Consider the following 24,117-nt stretch of genomic DNA (forward strand, 5'->3'; position numbering starts at 1 on the left):
AGGATCACCTCCTTCAACCTGCAATTATATCATTATATTTAATGAGAGGCGCTGTGTTTGTTTGGGTAGATCCAGGTGTCTCCAAAGACAGTTACCTGTGAAAGAACCCGTATCACTTGTAGTGACAGTATTCTCTACTTTGTGTTCATCTGCGTTTGCATTTGCTCCCAGGAGAGAATCCATGAGAAATGTTACTTCCAGGAGTGAGCCAACATCTAAGCAACTGGCAGGTGTATTGCTGTCCTCGAAAGCAACAGCACTAAAATGACGGAGTTTTCTGAAGAGCTGGTAGGTGTTTGGAGTGGTGTATTTTGAAGCTGTTGAAGTGTACAGATGCATTTTCATTCTATTAAAAAAGTAGATAAGTAGCAACTGGGATAGGAGCTAGAAGAAGCTCTAGTGGCCTCTGAAGAGCTGTGAGCTGCTCCTTATCCAAGGGTGCTTAGAGTCTTTGATGTAGCTGCTGCTGGTTAGGGATGGTCAAACACCTTTGTAGCTGGTGTTGGGAGAGCCCTATGTAACAGCCAGGTCTGGAGCACAGCTCCCAGAGACAGTCAACAGATGCAGCAATTTGTGTGGAAGGTGCAAAGAAGGGGTCCTCATCTGAGTACAGAACAGCCTAGATCTTCAGGTATGGTGGTGATGTGCCACAGGGTCCACTCCCTAGGTTTTGGGTCGCCTGTCCCAGACAGGGCAGACACCTTAACGCAGGCAGAGCTTCACATGGTGGATGCCCCTTCTAGCGGAAGGTGTCCTTGCCCATGGCAGGTGTTTGGAACTGCAGGAGCTTTAAGGTCCCTTGCAACCCAAAGCAGTCTGGGATTCTGTGGTAAGTGCCAAGCTGCTGGGGAGTGTTTAGGGCCTCTCACTGAGCCTTTGTGCTGGAGGTATGCTGCTGCTGAAGAGCTGTCACCAAGTACACAAGTGAAAAGAGGAAGTCAGCAGGCTGCACAGCATCAGGGAGAATGAGACACATAGGCAGGATCTGGGAGGAGTGGCTGAACATCAGAGGATTGTGCTCCCATTCAGTGAGACCTTGACAGGGTGGAGACAGGAGAAGGAAGAGCCTTGTGCAGTTCAACAAGGGGAAGTGCAAAGTCCTGCATCTGGGGAGGAACCAGCCCATGTACCAAGATATGCTGGGGTCTGACCAGCTGGAAGGCAGCCTTGCAAAAAAGGGCTTGGGGGGTCCTGGTGGACAGCAAGCTGAACATGAGCCAGAAATTTGCCCCTGCTGCAAACAGGCTAATGGTATCCTGGGCTGTGTTAGGAGGAGCATTGCCAGCAGATCGAGGGAGGTTGATCCTTCCTCTGTACTCAACACCAGTGGAGCCATACCTGGAGTGCTGGGTCCAGTTCTGGGCTCCCTGATTCCGTATTCCATTCTGTGTAATGCGACCTGCATTTCTTTCTCAGGAAGCTGCAGAGATGACTGTCAGTGGGTTTTCCTTGTTAGAAAAATAGGTCATAACCATGCTACTGTAATGGTTTTGTCTGTCCAATCAAGCATGACGTGAAGCTCAACTTCATTTTACAACTGTTTTTGCTGTCTCAGGAGAAATACAACCACAAACCAAAAATACAGATATTATAGTTTGAATTATTTTCAGGTGGTGAAGAGTTTACAGAATCTGTTTAAAGCTTTACTTCTTCATTTCCTTGTGCTAGATGGGGTGTATTCTCTTAACTCTCTAGTTGTTGCTGTCATAGTCTCATTTACAGTGTATGTATGCCCAGTGATAGCTTAATTAAACACTGCAGCTGTGGTGCTGAAGCCCACATCAGTTTGGCTTTTATACAAGTGCAGATGTAGCACACTCCAGTAATCATTTGGGAGAAGGGAGAAATAATCCTTTCATGTAGAAAAGAGGTTATTTTCCTGAAGTAATTTCATCTGTCTACCCCTGTCTCTGGTGAAATCATTTTGTTGCAGTGGGAGAACAGTTCAACTGTTCCCTGCATCAGAAGGATCTTTGTGTATACCAGGTGAGGTCAGTGTGCCCTAACAGTGTGCAGAAGGGACCAGCTCTGTCCCATCTGTAGGAAGTACCTGTTTTGACAACCTGTTTTGCTAAGCAAAATACTACACTGGAAGAGATCTCTGACCTAAGTTGCAGAGCAATTTGCTCTTACTAAATGTGCAGTCACAGGATGGCTCCTGTTCCATATTCTTTTAGACTGTGAAACGCCAAAATCTCTTCACTTCAGTAAATGAGATTCCGATTTCCAAGTACCAATCTGCCAGCCTGCACTTGAAAATGAGTTGGGTTTTTAAGTAGGCCTGTTTCCTTTTCCATGCTTTTTAACTGACTTTCTTTCTTTCAAGTTATTTAAATGAGGCAAATTGCAAAGTAATTGTTGTGGCAGTGCCCGATTTAATATACAGTGCATAGGCAGACTGTACAGCTGCTCTGATGAAAAGGACTCTTGACAATGTTAATGGGGTGGGCAACTTTATCCTGAGTAGTAGCATCTGTAGGAAATAATGGAAGGATATGGTGTTTAGTTATCTGAACATCCTGATGTGGTGCTGTAGCCAAGAGAAGAAATGTGACCCATAGTAAATGGGTTGGGAAATAATACACTGTTGCAGCTGCAATGGAAATACTCCATCCATCACTGGTGTTCATTTCAGAGGATCTTCCCAGAATTGGAAAAGGTTTGGAGAAGAATGCTGAGAATGACTAAGCATGGGAACACATGATTTATAGTGCCATAATGTGTAATGGCATTCTTTGAATACTTTATTTGCCAGCAGGGATGACTTGCTGCTCCTTTGTGCCCTAGCAACATGGTTCAGTGCATCCTTGAATATGGTGCTACAACTTCCTCGAGAGGCCGTGTTTATAGATCATAGAATCATAGAATGGTTTGGGTTGGAAAGGACCTTAAGATCATCTGGTTCGAACCCCCTGCCATGGGCAGGGACACCTCACACTAAACCAGGTTGTTCCAAGCCCCTAAGTCCAACCTGGCCTTGAACACTGCCAGGGATGGGGCAGCCACAGCTTCTCTGGGCACCCTGTGACAGCGCCTCAGCACCCTCACAGGGAAGAACTTCTGCCTTAGATCTAACCTGAACTTCCCCTGTTTCAGTTTGAACCCATCACCCCTTGTCCTATCGCTACAGTCCCTGATGAAGAGTCCCTCTCCAGCATCCTTGTAGCCCCCTTCAGACACTGGAAGCTGCTCTGAGGTCTCCACGCAGCTTCTCTGCTCCAGGCTGAACAGCCCCAATGTTCTCAGCCTGTCTCCATACAGGAGGTGCTCCAGCCCCTGAGCATCCGCATGGCCTCCTCTGGACTTGCTCCAGCAGCTCCATGTCCTGATGCTGAGGACAGCAGAGCTGCACACAGTGCTGCAAGTGGGGTCTCACAAGAGCAGAGCGGAGGGGCAAAATGAATGGGGTAGATTTTTTTTGCAAACTTTCTCTTCAAACAAGGAAAGGGGTTTGTGGTTTGGGTTTGCTTTGGTTTGTTTTAATAACCTGGCTAGTTTAGGCAGATTTAGCATTGACCTGTGGCATGAATTTATTCCACCCAAAAAGGAAGGAGGAGAGGACCAATGGGCTTTTCAAGCCAACTATTCTGTGTAATAAAACCCCTTTGTAACTGCAGACTTAAGGAGTCCTCAGTCTATGTGGTCACAGTTGGATACCGGAGTTCTTTATCAGTCTATATGTTTTCCTCTGTGAGGATAATGTTGTCATGTGGACTTTTGAAAGCACAGAGGTCTGTAGAAGCTGTCAACCAGAGAAATTACACCATCCTGATAAGTTTTACTTTAGATGAATGCAATATACAGTGTAGGAAGGAAAAGTAGGGCTGCAGAGGTTGAAAGCAGGTTCTGCAAGCACACAGCTGCTTTGGTAGCCTGGTCAGACTCCTTGTGTTCAACTTGAAAACCCTTCCAGCTCCTGCTTTGTGGAGCTACTGTTTCTCATACAACTGAAGGGATGCTTGCTTCTGCATACCTGGATATACAGTATTCTGTCTGTCTGGGGTTTCTGTCTTCATGCTGAGAAGATCATACCCTCATCCCATATTTCCAGGTCTCTTGGGGAGTACTGAAATCATTTGACCACACAAGTGATTTTCTCCACAGGAAAATGATGCCTTTCTGGATTACAGCAGTATGTTTCCAATCAGATCTGTAGGAAAACAGCGAGAAACCAAAAAGCCCCAAACCCCACCTCCGTCTTTATCCTGTCTCATTGAAATGGGGGTGAGGAAGAAACTCCTAGCGTGTTGAAGATCTCCTTTGTTTAAAATGTCAGGAGGTAAAAAGGAGAGAGTCCCTGCAGCAATTCAAGCTGGTAGCCAGAGTTCATTCTTTGTATCTTAAATACTTGTTTCATAACATCACCAGACCAAAATTACCTTTGGGACAAAAATAATACAAGTGGAACAAATAGCTTATATGCAGAGCAATTGGGTTAATGTTGCTATAGGAACCTTTATTTTTCTCTGCCAGTATTTTAGCAGTGTAGCTTTAATTGCATTTAATAGCATGAGCAGCTCTTGCTTTGTGAGAATGCAGACTGAGCTAGGGCAGGAGGGAGTGTCTTGACACATTCCTCTGTTCCAAGATGGCACAGTGTGAGCGCAGAATGCTCGCATTTGGCAGAAATGCTTGCTCCCTTCAACATACAAGGGGGTGTTTAAAGGTAGTTGCATGAACTTTGCATGTCCAAAGGCTTTTAGTGGCTTTTAATCCTGTGTGATTTACTAACATGAGGTTCGTATGCGCTTACTGTATTGCTTTCACATCAGTATTGGGCATAACAAGAATCTAGTCAGCAAAATGAAGCCAAAGAAAACACTATCTCTGTCAAAATGAGAGGAAGTCCTGTTTTTCATGCCTTTGTTATTATATCTCTTGATTTCAAGAGGGCTAAGGTTAGCTTGATGTGAAAACAGTGGCATAGGGTAGCCTCTGTCCTCCTGGAAATAAGAATGGCTTGTGCTTTTCATGTGTAAGGCTAGAAGCTGACAGGGCATGGAGATTTCTTAGTCTCTGGTGGGTATGGAGGGGCAGAAGCTGAAGACAACAGCCTTCGTTCTGGCAGCCAAAGCTCAGGTGCAGGCTGCTCTTGTTGACTTTGCATTTTGGTATCCTATAAATAGGGGGGAAGTACAAGTTAAATGTGGTGGACCTTGGTTAAGGTTGTGCTTCTTTGGATTGAGTTTGCATCCCAAGAATGGCAGCACTTGCAACCTACAGCAGGTTAACCTGCATGCTTGGGTGTTACATCCTTGCTGGCCTCTCTCCAGTATGTCCATGTCTCTTACAGTGGGGAAGCCAGAACTGGACCCAGCGCTACAGATGTGGCATCGCCAGTGCCAAGCAGAGGGAAATCTTGTGCATAGTGACAAATACTGTATTTGTTACTCTATTCTGGGATGAGCACAGTGATGGTTTTTTTATCTATTTATTTTATTTGCAGAATTGGAAACCTTTTATTTTCCAGCGAAAATAAATGCAAACAAAGGTGTATATCTGAATTTGGCCCTGGTCTGGAGCATTGGAGTTGAGTGAATAACATAGGCAATTGCCACTGACAGATGCATGGCAAATGCGTGAACGGATCTGTTAATGTGATTCAGCTATTAATATGTACAAGGGATGTGGCAATTCCCAACCTCAAAGTTACTGCAGTGATGTCTTTATACCAGTAAAGCTGAAATACTAAGGTGGTAACAAAGCCAATGTGTTTTTCTCTGCAGAGTTTGACTATTCCTTACCTGTTTTACAGTAAAATAGGTGTTTGCTTCATTACAGTAAGGCAAAATGGTACCAGTCAGGGAGTAGAGTAAGTGGTAACAACCTAGAAAAGACGTGAGTGAGGGTGAGCTTAACAGAAATCTGCAAAATCATGAGTGATTGGAAAGGAGAGATGAATTGAGTGTTCAGATTTCCACAGCTGAAAGCACCAGATAGGTTTGTAAAAGCGAGTTGCAAAGCAAAAGGTGAGGCTTTCTTATCTCATGAATAGTAGATGCATGGAACTCGTTGCAGGAGGATGTTGGAAGTGCTAAAAATATACATGGCTCAGGAATAGACAGGAGAAGTCCTTCAGGAGCTTCAGGGGTATCTGTACCTGTCTCAGGCTGTCTCTGGAGATGGAAACAATTGGAGGTTGGGAGGGCAGTTGAGGGAGGTATTGGCTAGTTCTGCCCTACCTGCTCATGGCTGTTCTTTAGAGATGGAGTCTTCAGCTAGACAGGCACCTCCTTGGTCAGACCCACTATAGCTGTTACTAACATGTGTTGCATACAGTTTACTAAGAAAGGGGGAGAAAGTGGTGAAGAACGTGTGGTGGATATGGATCAAATGGATGTCAGTGCCTTCAGTACCTGAATCTGCACAGATTCAGAAATGCTTTTTGAGTTGCAGTGTTTGGTGATGATTTAATGCCATGTGTTCCCCAGATTCTCTTCTAACAGCTTAAACACCATCTTACTGGGTGCTGCAGAAGTCTTTCCTTTCCGAAACACTGGGCACAAACATTAACCTGTTCTGGTGACAGCCGTCAGCATTTTTAGGAACAGATGAGTGAAAGTTTGTCCTGGCCCCTTGGTTTTGGCTGTGAAGCTTAGATGCTTGTTTAAAAACAGGGTCAGTGGTTCATGGAGAGGGCAAAAAGCAGGAGCAGATTAGCTTTATTGCAGGGGGACATGTGTTGCTGCCCTGATTTTTGAGTCTTTCGTTTTTTGTTTGCCACTTTGCCAGTAACAGGCTGCATAAAGGGTTCTATTATGTCAGCCCAAACAGTGTAATGAGGCAGTAGCATAGTTTGATTTTCCATGGGGAAGGCAAGCTTTTATCAGACTCTGTGGAGGAGAGTGGTAACGGACTAGCTTTTCATCATTAATGTACTGCATGTACCCAGTGAACCGCAGTGGCGCGATGCTGCTGTTCTGTAAGGCAGCAGCGTTGTATCGGCTTCCAGAGCAAGGATTTCAGGTTCCAGTATGGAGGAATACTTCTGTTCTGTAAAGCCAGGAACAGCAAAATGTGTTTCCTTCATCTCTGCATCGCTTTTTGGAGCCAGCACGTTTCCATGGCAACATGTTAGACTGAAAAAGATGTGGAGAGCAGGGGGGAAAGGAAGGAGTTGGGAGCAGCCAGGCAGTGGTGTGTGTCCCCACGTCAGCGCATCAGCCTTTTGATAGGATGGTTTTTTTAACACCCATCCCCGGCTCCTGTGCAGAGCTGCTTTATTAGAGGAGCCATCGGGGCATCTGCTTTTCCCTTCTGCAGCCTTCTTTATTTTTCTTCTTGCCAAGTACACCCTCCACACCCCCTTCTGTTTCAGTTGCAGCCTCGCTGAGGATGTGCAGCTCATTTTCCTCTCGCTGGGAGCTTCCTTGCGCTGTGGTGTGTTGCAAAGGCAGGAAGGCATGGCTGCATTTCACTTGACCTTAGCAGCAGAGTGAAATCTCGTCTGTGTTGCTGACGGATACTGACTATGCAGAAATTTATTGAAGCAGATTATTATGAACTGGACTGGTATTATGAAGAATGCACGGATGGTAAATATTTCTTTCTAGTCTCTTGTTGCAGAATTTGGAGCTGTAAGACTGGAGCATTGTTATTCAGAGGTTTAAAAAATGGAATACCTTGAAAAAGGCAGCAACCTGGTGTAGTGGAGATGATGTAGTGGAGATGCCCATATCTCTGTTGCACCTCAGCATCTCTTGTGACCATGCTACAGGAGATGGCTGGACAGCTTTCTCTCTTTCCAAGGGAGTGGCAGAGGAGCATATGTGGTACATGAGCAATCTTAGGGCAGGGGCAGTAATATTTGAAATGTTAACTGCATGTATAATAATTGAGCTGAATTTAAACACTCTTACTGTAAGATTCTGTGTTGGCTTAAGTCTGTTGTTTTTTATGCATTCCCAGTATGCTGTAATGCATATGTATTTAATGTGTTAAGCAGCAGGACGTTTTCTCTCTGGCTATTTGTGAAAGACATTTAACACTGTAGCTCCTTAGAAGTGAGCAGGTTAACTTTTGAATTGGAAACGTTTCAGGCTCTGGTGAGTATTATCTTGTGGGCCTCTTGCAATCTTTCTAGTGTTTGCTTGGGCATTTATTTCTTTCACAGCATGGAATATTTTCTGGTAGAAGGCAGATGAGGAAGGGTAAGGAATGGCTAAAACTGCTCTCTGCAGAGTGGAAAAATCAAGATTCCTTATCGATGTCACTCTGTGGTAACCTCTAAACTAAAATAGAGCCTTTGGGAAAGCAGTGGCTGTATATGGATTTTATCCTGGTTGGACAGCGTGGCTTAAACAAGGCAGGTCTGAGATCACAGTGAAGCAAAGATCAGAAAGGAGTAAGGAGTGTAGGTCCAGGGGATGTATTATGTTGTACACAAAGATGTTTTATAGTGCTTTGATAACAGTATCAGAGGGGATGTGAAGAGTATATATGTGTGACAAAATTGGGGGTTTATGATCTTTTGGGATCTGAATCCAATCTCAGAAGCTTGTAAACTTGAATTTCTCTTACGTTTGTTTAGGTATTCCTGTCCAGGTGTTCAAAGAGGAAAGGTGCATATTTATTTGAAAGATCTGACCACTTAAAGTTGGATTGAACCCATTATGTAACCTTTATCTTCTCGGTTTAACCCTAGTAAATACTGATTTAATCTATGTACTCATTAATCCGTATGATGTAACAGGCTTAGTTGGCCTGGTTTTAGATGCTTCAGATCAGACAGTTGTACTGTCATTAAGAGCAGTAGCTGATTTCTGTGTTTTCCCTAGGTTAAATACGGATAGGTTTCTTTTTAGTGTTCTTATTATGGTCCTCTGTGTGCTCAAAGTGTCATTGTGCAGAAGCATGAAATGCCTGAATGAGCTGAGAACTGCTTCTCAGTTTTACCTTTAAGGTGTATGCTGCACTGGAGAAACTGTGGGAGCTCCATAGTAATGGAATAATCAGCAGGTGTTAGGCAAGCACCTTGTGGGATCAGGGCCTCAGGAGCACTGTGGTGGCTGGTGTGATTCTGGGCTGCCAGTCTTTTTTGTGCTGAGCCCCTGATTATCTTTAATTATATAAATATATATAGAAATTATATGCTTTATATATATATATATACACACACACACTGCTGAGGAATGCCCAGGGTACTCCTTCCCTGAGCAGAGATCTACTGAGAATCACCTAGAGCATGCTCTGGCTGGCTGCTTAGGAAGTTCTCCCCTAAGAGAAAGCAGGCTTTAATGTCAATAGGCTCCAGTAGGTAAGGCATAATGCTTCTTTTAGAATCACTTTTTACTTTTAATTAAAGTGTTATTTTTTACATGATGGAAGGATAGTGCTGTCAGCCCTGGGCTAAATGGCACTCTTACAGAGTTTCATGGAGCATTATGTGCTTTAGCTTTCTTTTGCTTCTCCCAGTCCAAGTGTGCAATGAGGACAGGAGTTGTGGTGGAAGGCAGTCTTTGGCCTTTGGTACTGGCTTATTAATTTGAGTCTAAAGCGGTATTGGTATTTCCTATTGACAGAGAAAGGTATTCTAAGTGTAGTAGGAGGCAAAAGGCAGTAGTAGAAAACAGAGCTTTTCCAAAAACCTGGAGCAAATGGTATGTTGTAATGGATGCTTGTATTTTGCTGTTTGGTTTCTCTACCATTATTTGTCAGTATCAGTGTCATTTGCCAGTGATGCTTTATATACTCAGTAGAGAGTGATTGGTACTTGCAGCTCAGCTGACCTGTTTTGAATATCTATTTTAAGACAAGATGATGCCTCATTAGCTTATATCTCTGCTATACACGGACCTTCCGGAGCTCCTGTCTGTCTGTGTTCAACTGTGAATCCCACCCAGCTCAACCTTTTTGGTAACTGTAACACTGGAGGAGAGTTGGCAGTACATTGATAGTAACAGGAAACCTCACAAGATATTACCCCATGGAATTATTTTTCTGATTAAATTATCCATGTATTCTTTTGTCGGAGTCGCTGGCACTCAGATTTCCATTTAAAAGATGTGATTTCATTTGTTTTCCTTTATTTAATGATTCTTTCAGCAGCACAGTTTCTTGCTCTTCAAAGAAAGAAAACAAAGAACACCCTAAGATTACACCAGGATAGAAGGTTTCAATGACTCCCGCTGTTAGCTCAGATGCAATGAATTCTGTATGGGCTGATGTAGTCATGATGTCTTCAGCTTGCATTTGGTGTCAGCAATTCTTTTTTAATACCTTCCAGAAGCAAATGAACAAATGCACAAAATTTCCCATTTATAAATATTTACCAAGAGTTTCTGGAGTTGGAATAATGAATTAATCCCTTTTATGTAAGGTCCTCTACAGAGTTTATTTTTGGTAAGATTAAATGGAAGTAGACAACAAAATGTCACAGTCTGTTTGAATCACTGCTGTTAACTAACATGACAACAAATTGAAGCGTCTATAAATAGCAGTACGCCGCTCTTTTTAGATCCATTTTGAACTGTCATTGTATAATATGGGTGACAGTTGTCACCTTACTTGGCATTCATGAAATATATTGTGTAGGTGGAATGGGGAGGGGGAAAGAGCTGGCTGTGTACTTGAGCAGGGAAGTAGCTACTTTCGTAGCAGACTATGAGATTGATAGAACCAGTGATAAAAGAGGAAAAGGTGATGCTTTTGTAGACTCTTACCTGAAAGATAACAGTGTAAAAGTCCAGGTTCATGTAGGTGGGGTTTTTGTAGAGAAAAACAAATAGATTCTTAAAAGAAGAAATCTCACACAATGCAACTTTCATGACATACCCCCCTGAACTACCAAACAAGCAGATAGGTAGAAACCCATAGAGATCTTTATGAATAGCCTTGTCCCACTTGTCCCTCTTTCTTCGGCCAGTATTTTTCACACAATGCTTTCTAGAGAAATCCAGGTTGACTTTGGATCAAATTACGTTTCTTGTGGTTTCTTCCATTATTCATTTATTTCTAGCTGAACAACAGCACGCTAATGGCTGAGAGCTCATTGCCTGCAGTTCAGGTGACCGCGTGTGTGCAACTGGCTCTCTTCTCTTTTTGCTGGCCATGAGTTTCAGCCATTTTTTCTGGAGCAAACAGTGTCTTTCCCTTTCCCCCCCCCCGCCAGTCACATTGTGTGCCCTATTTGTCACACATGCCAAAGCTTTTAATCCCTTTTATGTTGGCCTCAACCACCTTGTCTCACTCTTGGTCGTTCCGGCACCCCTAACCCTGCTTTTGCTCTTCTCTATGACTTTTAACCCGTCCCTGTGTTTTCTTCCTGCTCCCACTGAAATGTTTTCATGCCATGTTCTGTTTGCAGTTCCTGTTTGCAGCTTCTCTATTCTGTTTTTCACCATCCTGATTATCAGCAAGCTCTTGGACTTTCTTTTAGCTGAACAATAATTAACAACATTAATGCTTGTTCTCCTTGACCTCTCCACTTCCAGAACGATCCCTTATGCTTGCACATATTAGCATGCCTTTACAGATGTGAGACTGTTTCCATTAAGGTAGCATTAGCAGAATGTTTCATAGTCCTTGCTGCAGCTCTTCAGGGGTTCTTGGTTCTCCATGTTTCTTCTCTGTGCACCTTATTTACGGGTAACCTTGCAAACCTTCACAATATGGAGAGCTTGCCTGATGGAGGACTGTTTTCCATGAGTTGTGCTCATTAGCTCCTTTTGTCTGCATCCCTGTGGACAGAGTATCTCTGGGCTTATTCTGGATGCTGACTGTGGGTATGCCATCTAAACCTGTAGATACCGTACAAATGCTTGTAGTGTGCAGTCTCTGGAACAGCCCTTGCTCTATAGGTACGCAACTAAAGTTCTCATTCGGGTTGTTCTTGTTTTGCTCCTATGGCCTTTATCTCTATATTCAATAAATATGGTTGCGCCTTGCTTACGTTCATGTAATCATTGATACCATTTTCCTAGTTTTCTGCTTTTTGCCACGTCATTTCTTTATTCCTCTGTTGACTCTGTTCTTTATGCAGTCAAACCTAAGCCACTTGCATGTTGCTTTGTGTGGCTTGCATTTCAGTATAGAGGTATTTTTCCTCTTTATTCTGCTCAGCTGCTAAATCTCCAGGTGAGCATTCTCCCACTTCATCCCATTTGGTGCCTTTCTGCAACAGTAATGTGCTGTCCTCTTGGGTAAGTGGCAAAGGTAATTTGGGTAAGACTGAAAGAGTGGGAAATGTGCAGAACCTGTGCGGATTTGAACGTGCAACTTTGCTTGACTGTAAATCAGAACAGGAAGCATGTGTTCAATGCCCAGTTTATCCCCCTCTCTGACAAGCTCACCCCAAACAACCCACATTTCTTCTTCAACCCATTTTAAACCCAAGCGCTGCTGTTTCAGCCGCTGGTTTTAGGACTTGTTTGCTTACAGAGAATCTCTTTGTTCTAAATGCAGTATTGTTGTTACTGGTCAGTTATGGTCCAAATGAATGTGGCTAATTGTGCAAAAGTCTAGATGTTTTTACTGATAAGGGAAGGTCAAAATGATTTGAATACCTTGGAGTTCCTTGGAAACACTGAGTCAGGATCTGAGGGTTTGTTTGTATTGTGTCTAGCCTCACCCTCCTTCAAACTAGCTCCCAATTTATGTGTTTCCTGTTTGATTGCCAAGCTACTGAAGGCAGGCTGTACCTTAGTACAGGCATTGTATGAGGATGTGTGTTTTCAGCATTGCAACTCACTTAGCAAGCTTCCTGAAAGGAGTTCAATGTCTTTAGCCACTAATTCAGAGTGTTGATAGCAGCAAATGTGCCAGGTTCACTTTGCAGTGGCAACCCATCAAAGTGAATGTTCGTTCTGGTATATTCTTCAAATCCCTGAATTATGTATTTACCGCAAGTAACAAAAATCTCTTTTGAATCTTTCCTGATGAGAATGTATGTTTTCAGAGCCATATACCATTTAGCTCCCCCTCCTTCATACTGCTTATTGTTTGGTATCTGTTTGAAACCTGGCTCTTAGTCTTTAGCAAGCAAATATTCCAGCACCACTAAAAGGACTTCATGCAGAATGGCACTAAAACCGAGTTGATAGCGGGAGGGTGGTGTAACATGCCTTCTCCACCCATTGTGAATTTGTATCAGCATTTATCTTGTGCTGATATCAAAATAGAGATTGTAGTGCTTATCTTTCAGCTTTTGAATGTCAGAGTCCTTCTGTGTGGCATGAGTTGACATGAGTCACGGGTCAGAAGTCAGCTTGTGAGAAGATGGACCTACTCTCCTTATATTGTTGTGTGCATTATTAAAACCATAGTATGTCAACAGGGTTGGCAGAGGTTGACTTTTCTGTCCCTAATCTTTAAAAGGTGCTTTTTGCCTTCTTTTAAAGTGACTTATTTTAGTTACTGCCTGAATTTCCATTCTCTGGCTGTTGCTGAAATGTGGTGAATTGACACTGGATGGCAAGTAGGTACTTAAAACTCTCACTGTCTGGTTTTTGCATTATTTTTTAGGAGTTTTGATTCACTGCTAAATGGCAGAAATGAAGACACAGGAAAGCCCTGAGCAATCAGAAACTGGAAGTAATCCCCATTACATTATGACTTAAGACGACATTTTTATTGTCATGATATGGGGACAAAGGGACAATCCCATTTTTTTCCCTAGCTGAGTTCTTGAGGCTGTTGCTGCTGCTGAGCATTGCAGTAAATTTTGGCAGTCAAAGGTCTAGTTGTTAAGTTTGAATGGTAAGATCTTTATTCAGAAATGAGTGTTCCTTTCCTCAGCAAGCACTTACGTGTGTTTCATATTCTTTGGCTGTTGTTTATATAAACATGTAATGATGTTTGCATATAAATATCAAGAGTTTAAAACTTAAACCAGAGGAAGTCCTTGTGATTATATAAAACTAGTTCCTTCTTCTCTCTTACTGCCTCATGCTTTCACACCACTAGAGAGTGATAGAATCACAGCTGGGTTTGGGTTGGAAGGGACCTTAAAGCTCATCCAGTTCCAACCCCTGCTACGGGCAGGGACACCTCACACCAGACCAGGTTGCTCCAAGCCCCTGTGTCCAACCTGGCCTTGAACACTGCCAGGGATGGGGCAGCCACAGCTTCTCTGGGCACCCTGTGCCAGCGCCTCAGCACCCTCACAGGGAAAAGCTTCTGCCTAAGAGCTCATCTCAGTCTCCCCTCTTGCAGGTTAAAGCCATTCCTCATTGCCAGATCCCTACAGGCCCTTGTCCAAAGCCCTTCTCCAGGTACTTTATGAGCTCCTTGCTAGCAGAGAAATCGTACATGACCTAACTGTTCTGCTGGCTTGTCATGTTTGTCTGCCTGCCTCCTTAGCAGTTCTGTCCTCTCAGAGGGTGATGAGCTCCCTTTGCCTTGCAGTGCTTCCACTTTGCCTTGTGACGCAGATAGGAATGCTTTCTGCAAGCAGCAAAGGGCATCTCTTTGCCGTTGGAAGTGAAGGAGGCAACTTGGCAAGCATTAGATTTCTATAGCTACAGAAGGTTAAATAAGAAAGTTAACCTTCTGGGTGTGTAACCAAGTTGAGCAAACACAACTGGTTGGAAACCAAGAACACAAGGAGTTTTGTTTGTTGTTGAGCAAAGAAGAGATACGTACACCCTTGAAAATGCACTGGTGTGCACATGTGAACTTGAGGTACTTGGTTTCCCCCAGCAAACAGAAGAGCAAAGATGTGGAAAACATGGTGTTTGACAGCTGATACGTCACTTAAATGCTTCGTAAAGCACAATCCTTTTTATAAGAGCAATAAAAATAGCTCCCTTTCCCCAGGCTAATTCTTCACCCCTGGTTTCTGTGTGTTGGTGGATGCTGCAGTCAGCCCGTGCTGCAGATCAGCCTCAGCTCTCAGGATCTCTGTGCGGGGTGGGATTGGCATGTACAGGCTGTTCACTGCTCCTGTGAAATCTGGTTTCTTGCAGCATTAGGCAGCCTGAGAGGTGATTTAGCTCCGTGAAGGTGCACACCCTTCATAGGTGTGACATTTGGAGGCTGGTCCAACTTCCGTATGGCTGAGGCACTCGTGGGAAGCTACCACTGTGCTTGGAAGAGCAGGGGCAGAGGAGAGAGGACCGTGGTGATGTGAGGAGTTCCAATGACAGGGCTTTCAGCCCACCTATTTGTTTGAAATATGCTAGCGGAGCTGTTGAGCACAAACTGGCTACCCTCAGAGCTGGTATGGGGAACAGCATACATCTTGTAGTAATTATTAGGCAGATGGTCTCTTCCCTCCTCCGTCCCATCTGTACGATACAAAGCTGTTGTGCTAAGGACGAATACTCAGTCGCTCGGGAGCTCCTGGGCTGAGCATGTGAGTGAGGAAAGATGGTATCCTGCTTTGTGGAGACCTGGCTTTGCTCTCCCCGGAAATACAGCCTCCAAGAGAATGATTTCCCATCTCCTGTGAGACTGAGGCATCGTGTCTGGGATAACTTCAGCAATGTCAGTAAACGGAGAAGAAAGCTTTGAGTATGACTATGAAAAGGAGAATGAGAGAGAACGCACGTGTAACAGGCAGAGCCTTGACATCTTGGAAGAAGGTACTTTTCACCTTTGGGTTTTATGCTTCTGTGTTAGTAGCACATGGCAACTGACTCGAGTGATGTTTCTGATTTAAATATGCTAAATTTTACGATTTATTTTAATGTGGAGCCAGTACATGCAGATGAAATACTAAGAAAATACATGGATAGGATGAACCTTCACGTTCTTTAAATAAGAAATACGTGAGCAACCGATGTAAGCTACGCAATACCTTGTTTTATAATGAAACTGCATTTGGCATTGTAGTGCATTTTTTATATCTACATCTCGTGTGTGTGTTGTGCAACTGTCTGTATTAGGTTGTCATTCCCAACTGGTACTTCTAAAAACGAAGAGAACAACAGAGCAACGATTTTGTCACATAGAAATAACCTAAATTTGGGGTCTTGTGACCTACCTTTTCAATAAAACAACCCCAAAATCTTGTCATGCTTGTGGAAATAATGGATATCTCCTGTATTGGAGATAGCTGGCCCGTTAGGGTGGGAATGGGAATGTGCGTGCATTGACAGTCCTGCTGCACAGCTGCTGTCTACAGGGTGCACCCATTCAGGGGCTGCTCCCAGCAAGCTTTTTCAGAGGTTCAGGTACTGAAAGCTAACTGCACTGTTGATGCCATTTCATAGGCTGTAAATTTAGCTATAAAATATAAAATTTTGTGGTAGAGAACTGGTGCTTCCAAATACACTCTCATAAAGCCTGGAATGTGACCTGCTGTGGATTTACACCTCCTGGGAAAGCTGGGTCTGAAGCCTGTGGATGAAACATGCTCTTTGAATCCTGTTGCATAGGGTTTTCCTGTAAGGACTTCCTCAGAATCGAGTATTCCATCTGGATGTCAGTCATAGTAAACTACCCATCTCTCCTGTTACGGGTCTCTGAAGGACTCTGAGATAACTTGTGTGTCTGTGCGAAATAGGTGCTGGAGAGAATACTGGTGAAAGGAATCTTTAGGGATTGGAGCAGGGAGGAAATGCAAAGGGAGGCAAACCCACATTGGTTTTGAAACACAGATCGTGTGGTTCTTACTCTTCCTGCTGGCTTTACCTTTCATCCAGATCTGCGTTACAGTCTGAAGCTATTCTTGTTGATTTAGAGGGAGGAAAAAATTGTTTAGTTCCAGCTGGGATAAATTTAGCCCTGTCTTTCTACAGTATCTTCCCATCAGAAGCTCAGCATGCATCTGAAATGCCTTCCAAAGATGCCTTCTCTCCTCCACCTATACATTCAGGTCACCTACACACACAGTCTAGTAGTGACACAGGCACTAAAATTATATGTGGATTTTCTCTATCTATGCACGTGGGTGCACTTATAAATGGTAGTATTTCTCTTGGGGATGAGTCAGTCCATTCTGTAAGTAAAGCATTTGGAAACACCATTATGTAGCTTCTTCATGCTGAGCAAAAGAAACATTTTAGCCATATCTGGCTGTAAATGTGATACCAGAAATAGAAAGTCTGTGAGAATATGCTTCATTTTAGCCTTCTGTAGTTATTGAAAATAAGGGAATAAAGACTGTGTGATTAAGAGTCTTCAACTGTTTAGCTCATTCCATATGCGGAATGTGTACTCACTACTGGTCTGTTATTTCCATGGTCATTCAGGTCCTGTGACTGTGCTCAGACTGGTTTCTATAACAGGACTAAAGTGCAATATCACACCCATTCTTTATAAGGGTAGAAAGGAGCGTCCTGGGAAGTACTGACCCATCGGCCTCACCTCTGTGCCTGGGAAGATCATGGAGCTTTGGGCGACGTGGTTTAGTGTGAGGTGTCCCTGTCCATGGCAGGGGGGTGGAACTGGATGATCTTAAGGTCCTTTGCAAACCAATCTAGTCTACGATTCTGTGATTCTAACATCCTGCTCTCTAAACTGGAGTGAGATGGATTTGATGGGTGGACTGTTTGGTGAATAAGGAAGTGGCTGGATGGTCACATCCAGAGAGTAGTGGTCAATGGCTCAATGTCTGGATGGAGATCAGTGATGAGTGGTGTGCCTCAGGGGTCCATGCTGGGACCAGTACTGATTAATATCTTCAGCAATGACCTAGTGCGATCAAGGGCACCCTTGGCAGGTTTGCAGGTGACACCAAGCTGAGTGGTGCAGTGGACGCACCAAAGGGCATGGTGCCATCCAGAGGGACCTGGACAAGATTGAGAAGTGGGCACATGTGAACTTCTTGAGGGTCAACATAGCCAAGTGCAGGGGCCAAGGCAACCCTAGTATTGATACAGGCTGGGGGATGGAGGGGTTGAGAGCAGCCCAGAGGAGGAGGACTTGAAGGTACTGGTGGATGAAAGGCTGGATGTGAACAGGCAGAATGCCAGCTGTCTCCATGGCCGCATCAAAAGCAGTGTGGCCAGCAGGTCAAGGGAGGTGATTGTCTTCATCTACTCTACTCTGGTGAGACCTTTCTGCAGTCCTGTGTCCAGCTCTGGAGTCCTCAGTACGGGAAAGACATGGAGCTGTTGGAGAGGGTCAAGGGGAGTGCCACGGAAATGCTCAGAGAGATGGAGCACCTCTGCTGTGATGAAAGGCTGAGAGAGTTGGGGTTTTTCAGCCTGGAGAAGAGAAGGCTCCAGGGAGACCTTATTGCAGCTTTTCAATGCTTAAAAAGGGCCTGTAAGAAAGACGAGGAGACTTTTTAGCAGGGCCTGTTGCAACAGGATGAGGGGTAATGGATTTAAATTAAAAGAGGGAGATTGAGGCTGGTTGTGAGGAGGAAATTCTGTACAGTGAGGGTGGTAAAACATTGGCACAGGTTGCCCAGAGAGGCGGTGGATGAACCATCCCTGGAGACATCCCAGGCCAGGCTGGATGTGGTTCTGGGCAACCTGATCTGGTTGAAGATGTCCCTGCTCATTGCAGGGTGCTGGACTGGATGAGCTTTGAAGGTCCCTTCCAACCCAAACCATTCTAGAGCCTCTATCACAGAACTAGCTTTACTCTTGGCAGTGTGACAGAATGGGTTCTCTTGATAAGAATGGGAAACACCTTCATAAGGATCTAGGCAGGACAGTCCTAGAGTCAGTGCATTGCTTTGGAGTTGTAAATGTGCCTAACAGCCCATTGTCCATTCTTGATAAGCTGGCCTTTGAGCTGACTGCAGTGAAACTTTGTGCAGGGGTATCTGTTGATAATGTGTACGTGGTCGTTGCTGATAAAACACCTGAGCTGGGAAAGGGCAGCCTGAAGTTTTCTTTGGTAAGTGATTTGTTGGGTCAGCTAATTCTGAAACTGGGCTGTGTTTTGATTCTTGTTTTTGCAGGTGGGACAGGAAAAGCCTATTACCTGTTTAGGACCTGAAGTGGCAACCAGTCATTACTATTTCAATTTACTGATGTATTAGATTGAGTCTTCCTTATCTAAAGTAACAGGTAAATGCAAGCCAAGAATAGAACTTAATTAAAAACAACCCCCTTGTGATCCCTCTTAAAACCTCAAGTTCAGACACTCCAGGGGTCTGACTTTGAGAAAATGTAAAATACCTGCTTTATTGTACTAAGACATTGAGTAGAGGCCTTACAGGTCTCTGGAATCTGTAATCACTAAAGCAGAGCAAATGGAGCCTGGTAGTTCTTGAAAGCTTTGGCACAGCCAGTCCCCCCCTCCCAGGGAGCTGCAATAGGGAAAGATGGTGTATTTAAGAGGGGGAGACAGACAGTTGTAACTTCATTTTAGGATTTTGGAAAGACTTAGAGTCCACATCCTGGTTTAAGCTTTACACACATTCATTAGTTGCAAGGATGCAGTCTGGCCTTTTGCTGACAAGAAAAGGATGGAAGAGAATGTCAAGACAGTAATTCAATGGCTAGTGATCAAAAAAAGAGTTTTTCTTTGCTTTTAACAGCAGAGCTATGCTGAGCTGTGTCAGTAAATGGTGTTTGCATTAAGGTGATGGGGAGTTATCTCCAGGTGCTTTTTCTTGTCTCCTTAGTTTCCCTTTGTGACTGTATTTTCCAAGTTACCACATTCCATCTGTGTTTCTGCTAACAGAAGGACTAATTGTGTGATGTTCTTGTTGATGTTTCCTTTAACTTGATTCTTCATTCATCACAAGAAAATCCAATGCAGTTCATGGCCTGCTTAGAGGGAGTACTTTGAAATGGATGAGTGTTCAGGAATAAGGCTTAGAAAAGAAATAAGCCAAGTTTTTTTCCCAAACCTGAGATTAGGAGATAACATAGGTTTGTATGTAACGCCTTAGTATTGGATTTACTAAGCTCTTTGAATACTGTATGAGAAAAAGGGCAGCAAACAGACACTCTTCAAGCCATAGCTTAAATGGCAAGATAAAATCATCTTCTAGAAGAGTCAGTAACTGTGCTTTAATATTAAAAGGTTAATTTGCAAACTGTGCCATTGTAATCACAGTAACCCAGGCTGTAACATTAAAAAGAGAAAAAAAAATCTATTGGCATTTTCTGTTGAACTTCTGGTGGTTGTTTTCTGTAGAATCATAGAGTCATGGAAAGGTTTGTTTTGGAAAGGACCTTAAAGCTCATCCAGTTCCAACCCCTGCCACGGGCAGGGACATCTCACACCAGACCAGGTTGCTCCAAGCCCTGTCCAACCTGGTCTTGGACACTGCCAGGGATGGGGCAGCCACAGCTTCTCTGGGCACCCTGTGCCAGCGCCTCAGCACCCTCACAGGACAGAACTTCTGCCTTAGATCTAACCTGAACTTCCCCTGTTTCAGTTTGAACCCATCACCCCTTGTCCTATCGCTACAGTCCCTGATGAAGAGTCCCTCTCCTGCATCCTTGTAGCCCCCTTCAGGCACTGGAAGCTGCTCTGAGGTCTCCACGCAGCTTCTCTTCTCCAGGCTGAACTCAGTGCTTGCTGACTGAGTATGTGTTGCTCACAACATTCTGTTCTTCCCGCCTCCTCCATGGAGCTCACCCACAGTGTGACATGACAGCTGTGAAGCAGTCGGCGTGCTCTGACCGCTCTTTGTCCTCTAAGCAGGGTCAGAGCCACCCGCTGAGCTCCTGGGCTGCCTTCTGGAGGTGCTGGCCTGCTCCTGTGCTTGGGGAGCAGGGGGGAGGCTGGAGGAGGTGCTGGTCCTCTTCACATTTGGTCTTCTAGCAAGTCCCAGGAGCACATTGTTCAAGGTCCAGTGGCAGGAATCTCCTAACATTTTGAAGCTCTTCAGGTTCTCTTAGGGCTGTCAGGCAGGGCTGTGACAGGCAGCAGCAGACCTGAAATCTCCGCCCCAGTTTAGCTAGGGCTGTCAAAACCTCCTCTTCAGAGGAGGAGAAGGTACCATGGCTGTCTTTAAACATGTAAAATCTTTCTAGTCTGGGTCAGAACCAGAGCCAGCAGACATTTTGGGTGTACTTTGAAAGGGATGTACATAATATGGCACAGTTCGAGAATTCCCGTGTGCTTGGCTCGAGTCAGTGCAGTGTTCACAGTAACCAGTGCCAGAGCAATAACTACCAGCGGCTCTAGAACGGGAGCTGTGATTTTAGCAAGTGCTTTATCCTCAGCCTGCAGAAATAGCCTGTCAGAAATGAAGCTAATGTAAGCAGTCTGAGTCTGCCAGAGCCTCTAAGGTTTGCTGGCAGTGAGGAGCACAGCTGGTCAGTCGGTGTTCCTGTCTTCCGTACACCTCAGTGCACATTTAGGATGTGATGCACTTGCCATTGTATCTTCAGTGTTTGAACAGAGCTCTAAGCAGAGCAGAAGGGAGACAGAAGCTATTTCTGAGGCAGGGCTTCATGACTGATCAGGAATATACTAGCCTTGCCATAGTTGAAGGCTTGGGGTAGGGAGCTGTTACGAAACAAAGCAATGACCCCTGCTGCCACCTTGCCGGTAAGAAGCATCAGTATTAGAGTTGCCAGGGATCTCTGGTCCATGAACAGCGTTCCCTTATCCTGATGTACTTTCTGAGGGTATAAATTTTGATAGTAGGGACCATGCACTAAGGCCTTCTCATTGGACATTATCATTATACACATCAGTATTATCTGCCCCAAAAGCGGAACTTTACCATAACATCTTTACCTCCTTCTGTTTCCCAGTAGCTGGAAATAGATGGGAAGAGGAGCAGTGGGAGCTGGGCTTTCCTCTTCAGCCGTGGCTGCTCTCTTGTAGTTCTTTAGTTTGTTGCTCATTGATAGGTCTCAAAATGAAGAGGAGGGATGCAGGGAGCAGGGGCTCAGGGTTGATTGCTGCCTCCTGTGAGTTATTTTTCCTGCTTTCTTTTTCTCTTCCACCTGAATCCACTGTTTGGTGGGTGGTGGCTGATGGCAGCAGCTCCCAGTAGTGGGATTCTTGCTTCCCTTTCCTTCCCTTGGTGTTTCCTGTTCCTGAAAACACACTTTTCCTCTAAGCAGCATGCTAGATGGCTCTTTCATGGAGCCATTCAGGAAGGTCCTTGAGCATCTTCGACTTGGGAATCAGTCAGTTCTGAGCTCTCAGCCTTAAAGAAGCTTCCAGTCAGATGCTGCAATAAATAGATGATGAGAAATAAACTCGGAGTACATCCTTTCAGCTATACTTACATTGGGAAACACGGGGATGTGGGTACATTTGCAAGCTGTTAGAGGGTTTTAGGATGGTGCTGGATACTTTAAAACGGAGAAATACTTGACCTGAGTAGCATTTAGTCATTTGTGTCTTTGGCTGTTCAAACCAACACAAAACCCACAAATACGTGGAACTGCACATTTGTCCCTGGTAGCATGTATTTAATGATGCTATGAAAATAATGTGTCAGGAGCTTTCTCTGTTCTTTGTTTCCTGTTTTGAATCTGTAGCATCAGTTTCAAAGCAGGTAGGAAAGCACGTTTTCCAAGTCTGTTTCTGGAATTATCTGGTTCCTCCAGTCAATGTAGACTTTTCTGTATTCTTTCTTTCTTGTCTAACATCCTTCTCAATAAACTGAGAAGTGCAGAATATATTTGATGTTTGCACATTTCTATGCCTTTAGACACTATGCTTCCTATCAACCTCAAGCAAAGATACTATTGATTTGCGAGTGAGAAAAGGAGGTCAGTAAACTGGCACTGTAGGGTTTGTGTTACAGAGCTCTGTCCTTCATTTGCTCTTGTTTTGTCTTTACAGTGGTGTCAGTTGTACTCATCAGAGACTCTAGCAGGCTGGAAACCTACTATGCAGAATCCATTAGAGATGGGAAGTTTGTGGGGATTTTTTTCCCCTCCATAGTGCACTGATCAGAGCTCAAAATGATTATTTAAAGTAGTTTGTCTTTACACCTGTGTATTTTTTGAACACTAAGGAAATAAAAATCCCTGCGCTAGCAATTGGCCATATGTTATCTTGTAATCTATGGAGGCTGAATGACTACATACTTAGCAGATTTGAGGGGTTTTTAATGCATTTCAATTGCTTTCTTTCCCGTCGCTTTTCACCTTCTCTTCCCCACAAGCCCTGGTTCTGACGGATGGAGAGCAGCACCTCTTTGCAAGTTTGTCCTCCTTCCAAGAGGAAAACCTGATGTGGTCAATGAAAGTTTGTTTCCACTTGGATGTTGAAGAAGATGCATAAGATACCATTGTAGGGTCCTGCCCCTGGGGAAGAAGAGCCCCAGGTACCAGCACAGGTTGAGGGCTCACCCACTAGAGAGCAGTTCAGCTGAGAAGGACCTGGAAGTGTTGGTGGATGATGAGTTGACCATGAGCTGGCAGTTTGTGCCCTGGGTCAGGAGAGACAGGAACACCCCTGGGGTGCATCGGGAGGAGTGTGGCAGCAGGTCCAGGGAGGTGATCCTCCTCCTCTGCCCTGCGCTGATGAGGCCCCATCCAGAGCACCGTGGGCAGTTCTGGGCTTCTCAGCACAAGACAGACAAGGAGCTACTGGAGAGGGTCCAGCAGAGGCCACAAGGATGATCAGGAGTCTGGAGCATCTCTCTTATGAAGAGAGATTGCGGGAGCTGGGCCTGGTTAGTCCAGGGAAGAGCAGACTGAGAGGGGATCTCGTCAATGCATATAAGCATCTCAAAAGTGGGTACCAGGAGGATGGCACCAGACTCTTTCCAGTGGTACCCAGCGACAGGACGGGGAGCAGTGGCCATAAACTGAAACACACAGGTTTCACGTCAACATGAGGAAGAACTTCTTTACACTGAGGGTGTCAGAGCACTGAACAGGCTGCACAGGGAGGTTGTGGAGTCTCCCTCTCTGGAGCCATCCCAGACCCTCCTGGACACCTTCTTGTGTGACCTGCTCTGGGTGCCCTTGCCTTGGCAGGGGTTTGGAGTGGATGATCTATAGAGGGCCCTTCCAACCTGGAGGATTCTGGGATTTCTCCTTTGAAACCCTTACACCGTGGCAGAGTACTACATGGAGAACTCCATTTTAGCAATGATCAACAGGAATTTGATGGAACTTTTGAGGTATAAAAGCTGTTGGTGACCAGGTTGCTATTGCTTTGCTATTTATACATCTGTTGTGATAAAGCTGTGGTATTACCCTGCAGAGTTAAAGATGAAAGGGCGAGTTCTGAAGGAATAGCCAAGTGAGTGGCCATACAAATCAACCTTTATCATCACTCTCCCAGTGGAGTGACTTTCTTCTTTCTGTGGAAGCACTGTCCTTTTATCAGCTCTTATGTTATGAA

General features: G+C 44.5%; 1 protein-coding gene across 7 annotated transcripts in view; it reads left to right on the forward strand.

The window, feature by feature from the left end:
* The window catches only part of TRAK1 (trafficking kinesin protein 1), a 128,487-nt gene that overhangs the window by 66,243 nt on the left and 38,127 nt on the right, over positions 1 to 24,117 (forward strand). Inside the window, exon 1 of one of the 7 annotated variants that reach the window (XM_062617185.1) lies at positions 7,189 to 7,535. The exons of 4 other annotated variants lie outside the window; for them this stretch is intronic. In XM_062617185.1, the coding sequence (XP_062473169.1) occupies positions 7,472 to 7,535 (64 nt within the window). In that variant the 5' untranslated portion in view covers positions 7,189 to 7,471. Of the gene's footprint in view, positions 1 to 7,188; positions 7,536 to 15,248; positions 15,522 to 24,117 lie in introns of those variants that run through there. 2 more of the 7 variants (XM_062617187.1, XM_062617183.1) reach the window with 2 other exon arrangements.

Source organism: Pezoporus occidentalis, unplaced genomic scaffold, assembly GCF_034315485.1.
Source record: "Pezoporus occidentalis ecotype Australia unplaced genomic scaffold, CSIRO_AGI_Poc_V1 ctg193, whole genome shotgun sequence".
In the NCBI taxonomy this organism is placed as follows: domain Eukaryota; kingdom Metazoa; phylum Chordata; class Aves; order Psittaciformes; family Psittacidae; genus Pezoporus; species Pezoporus occidentalis.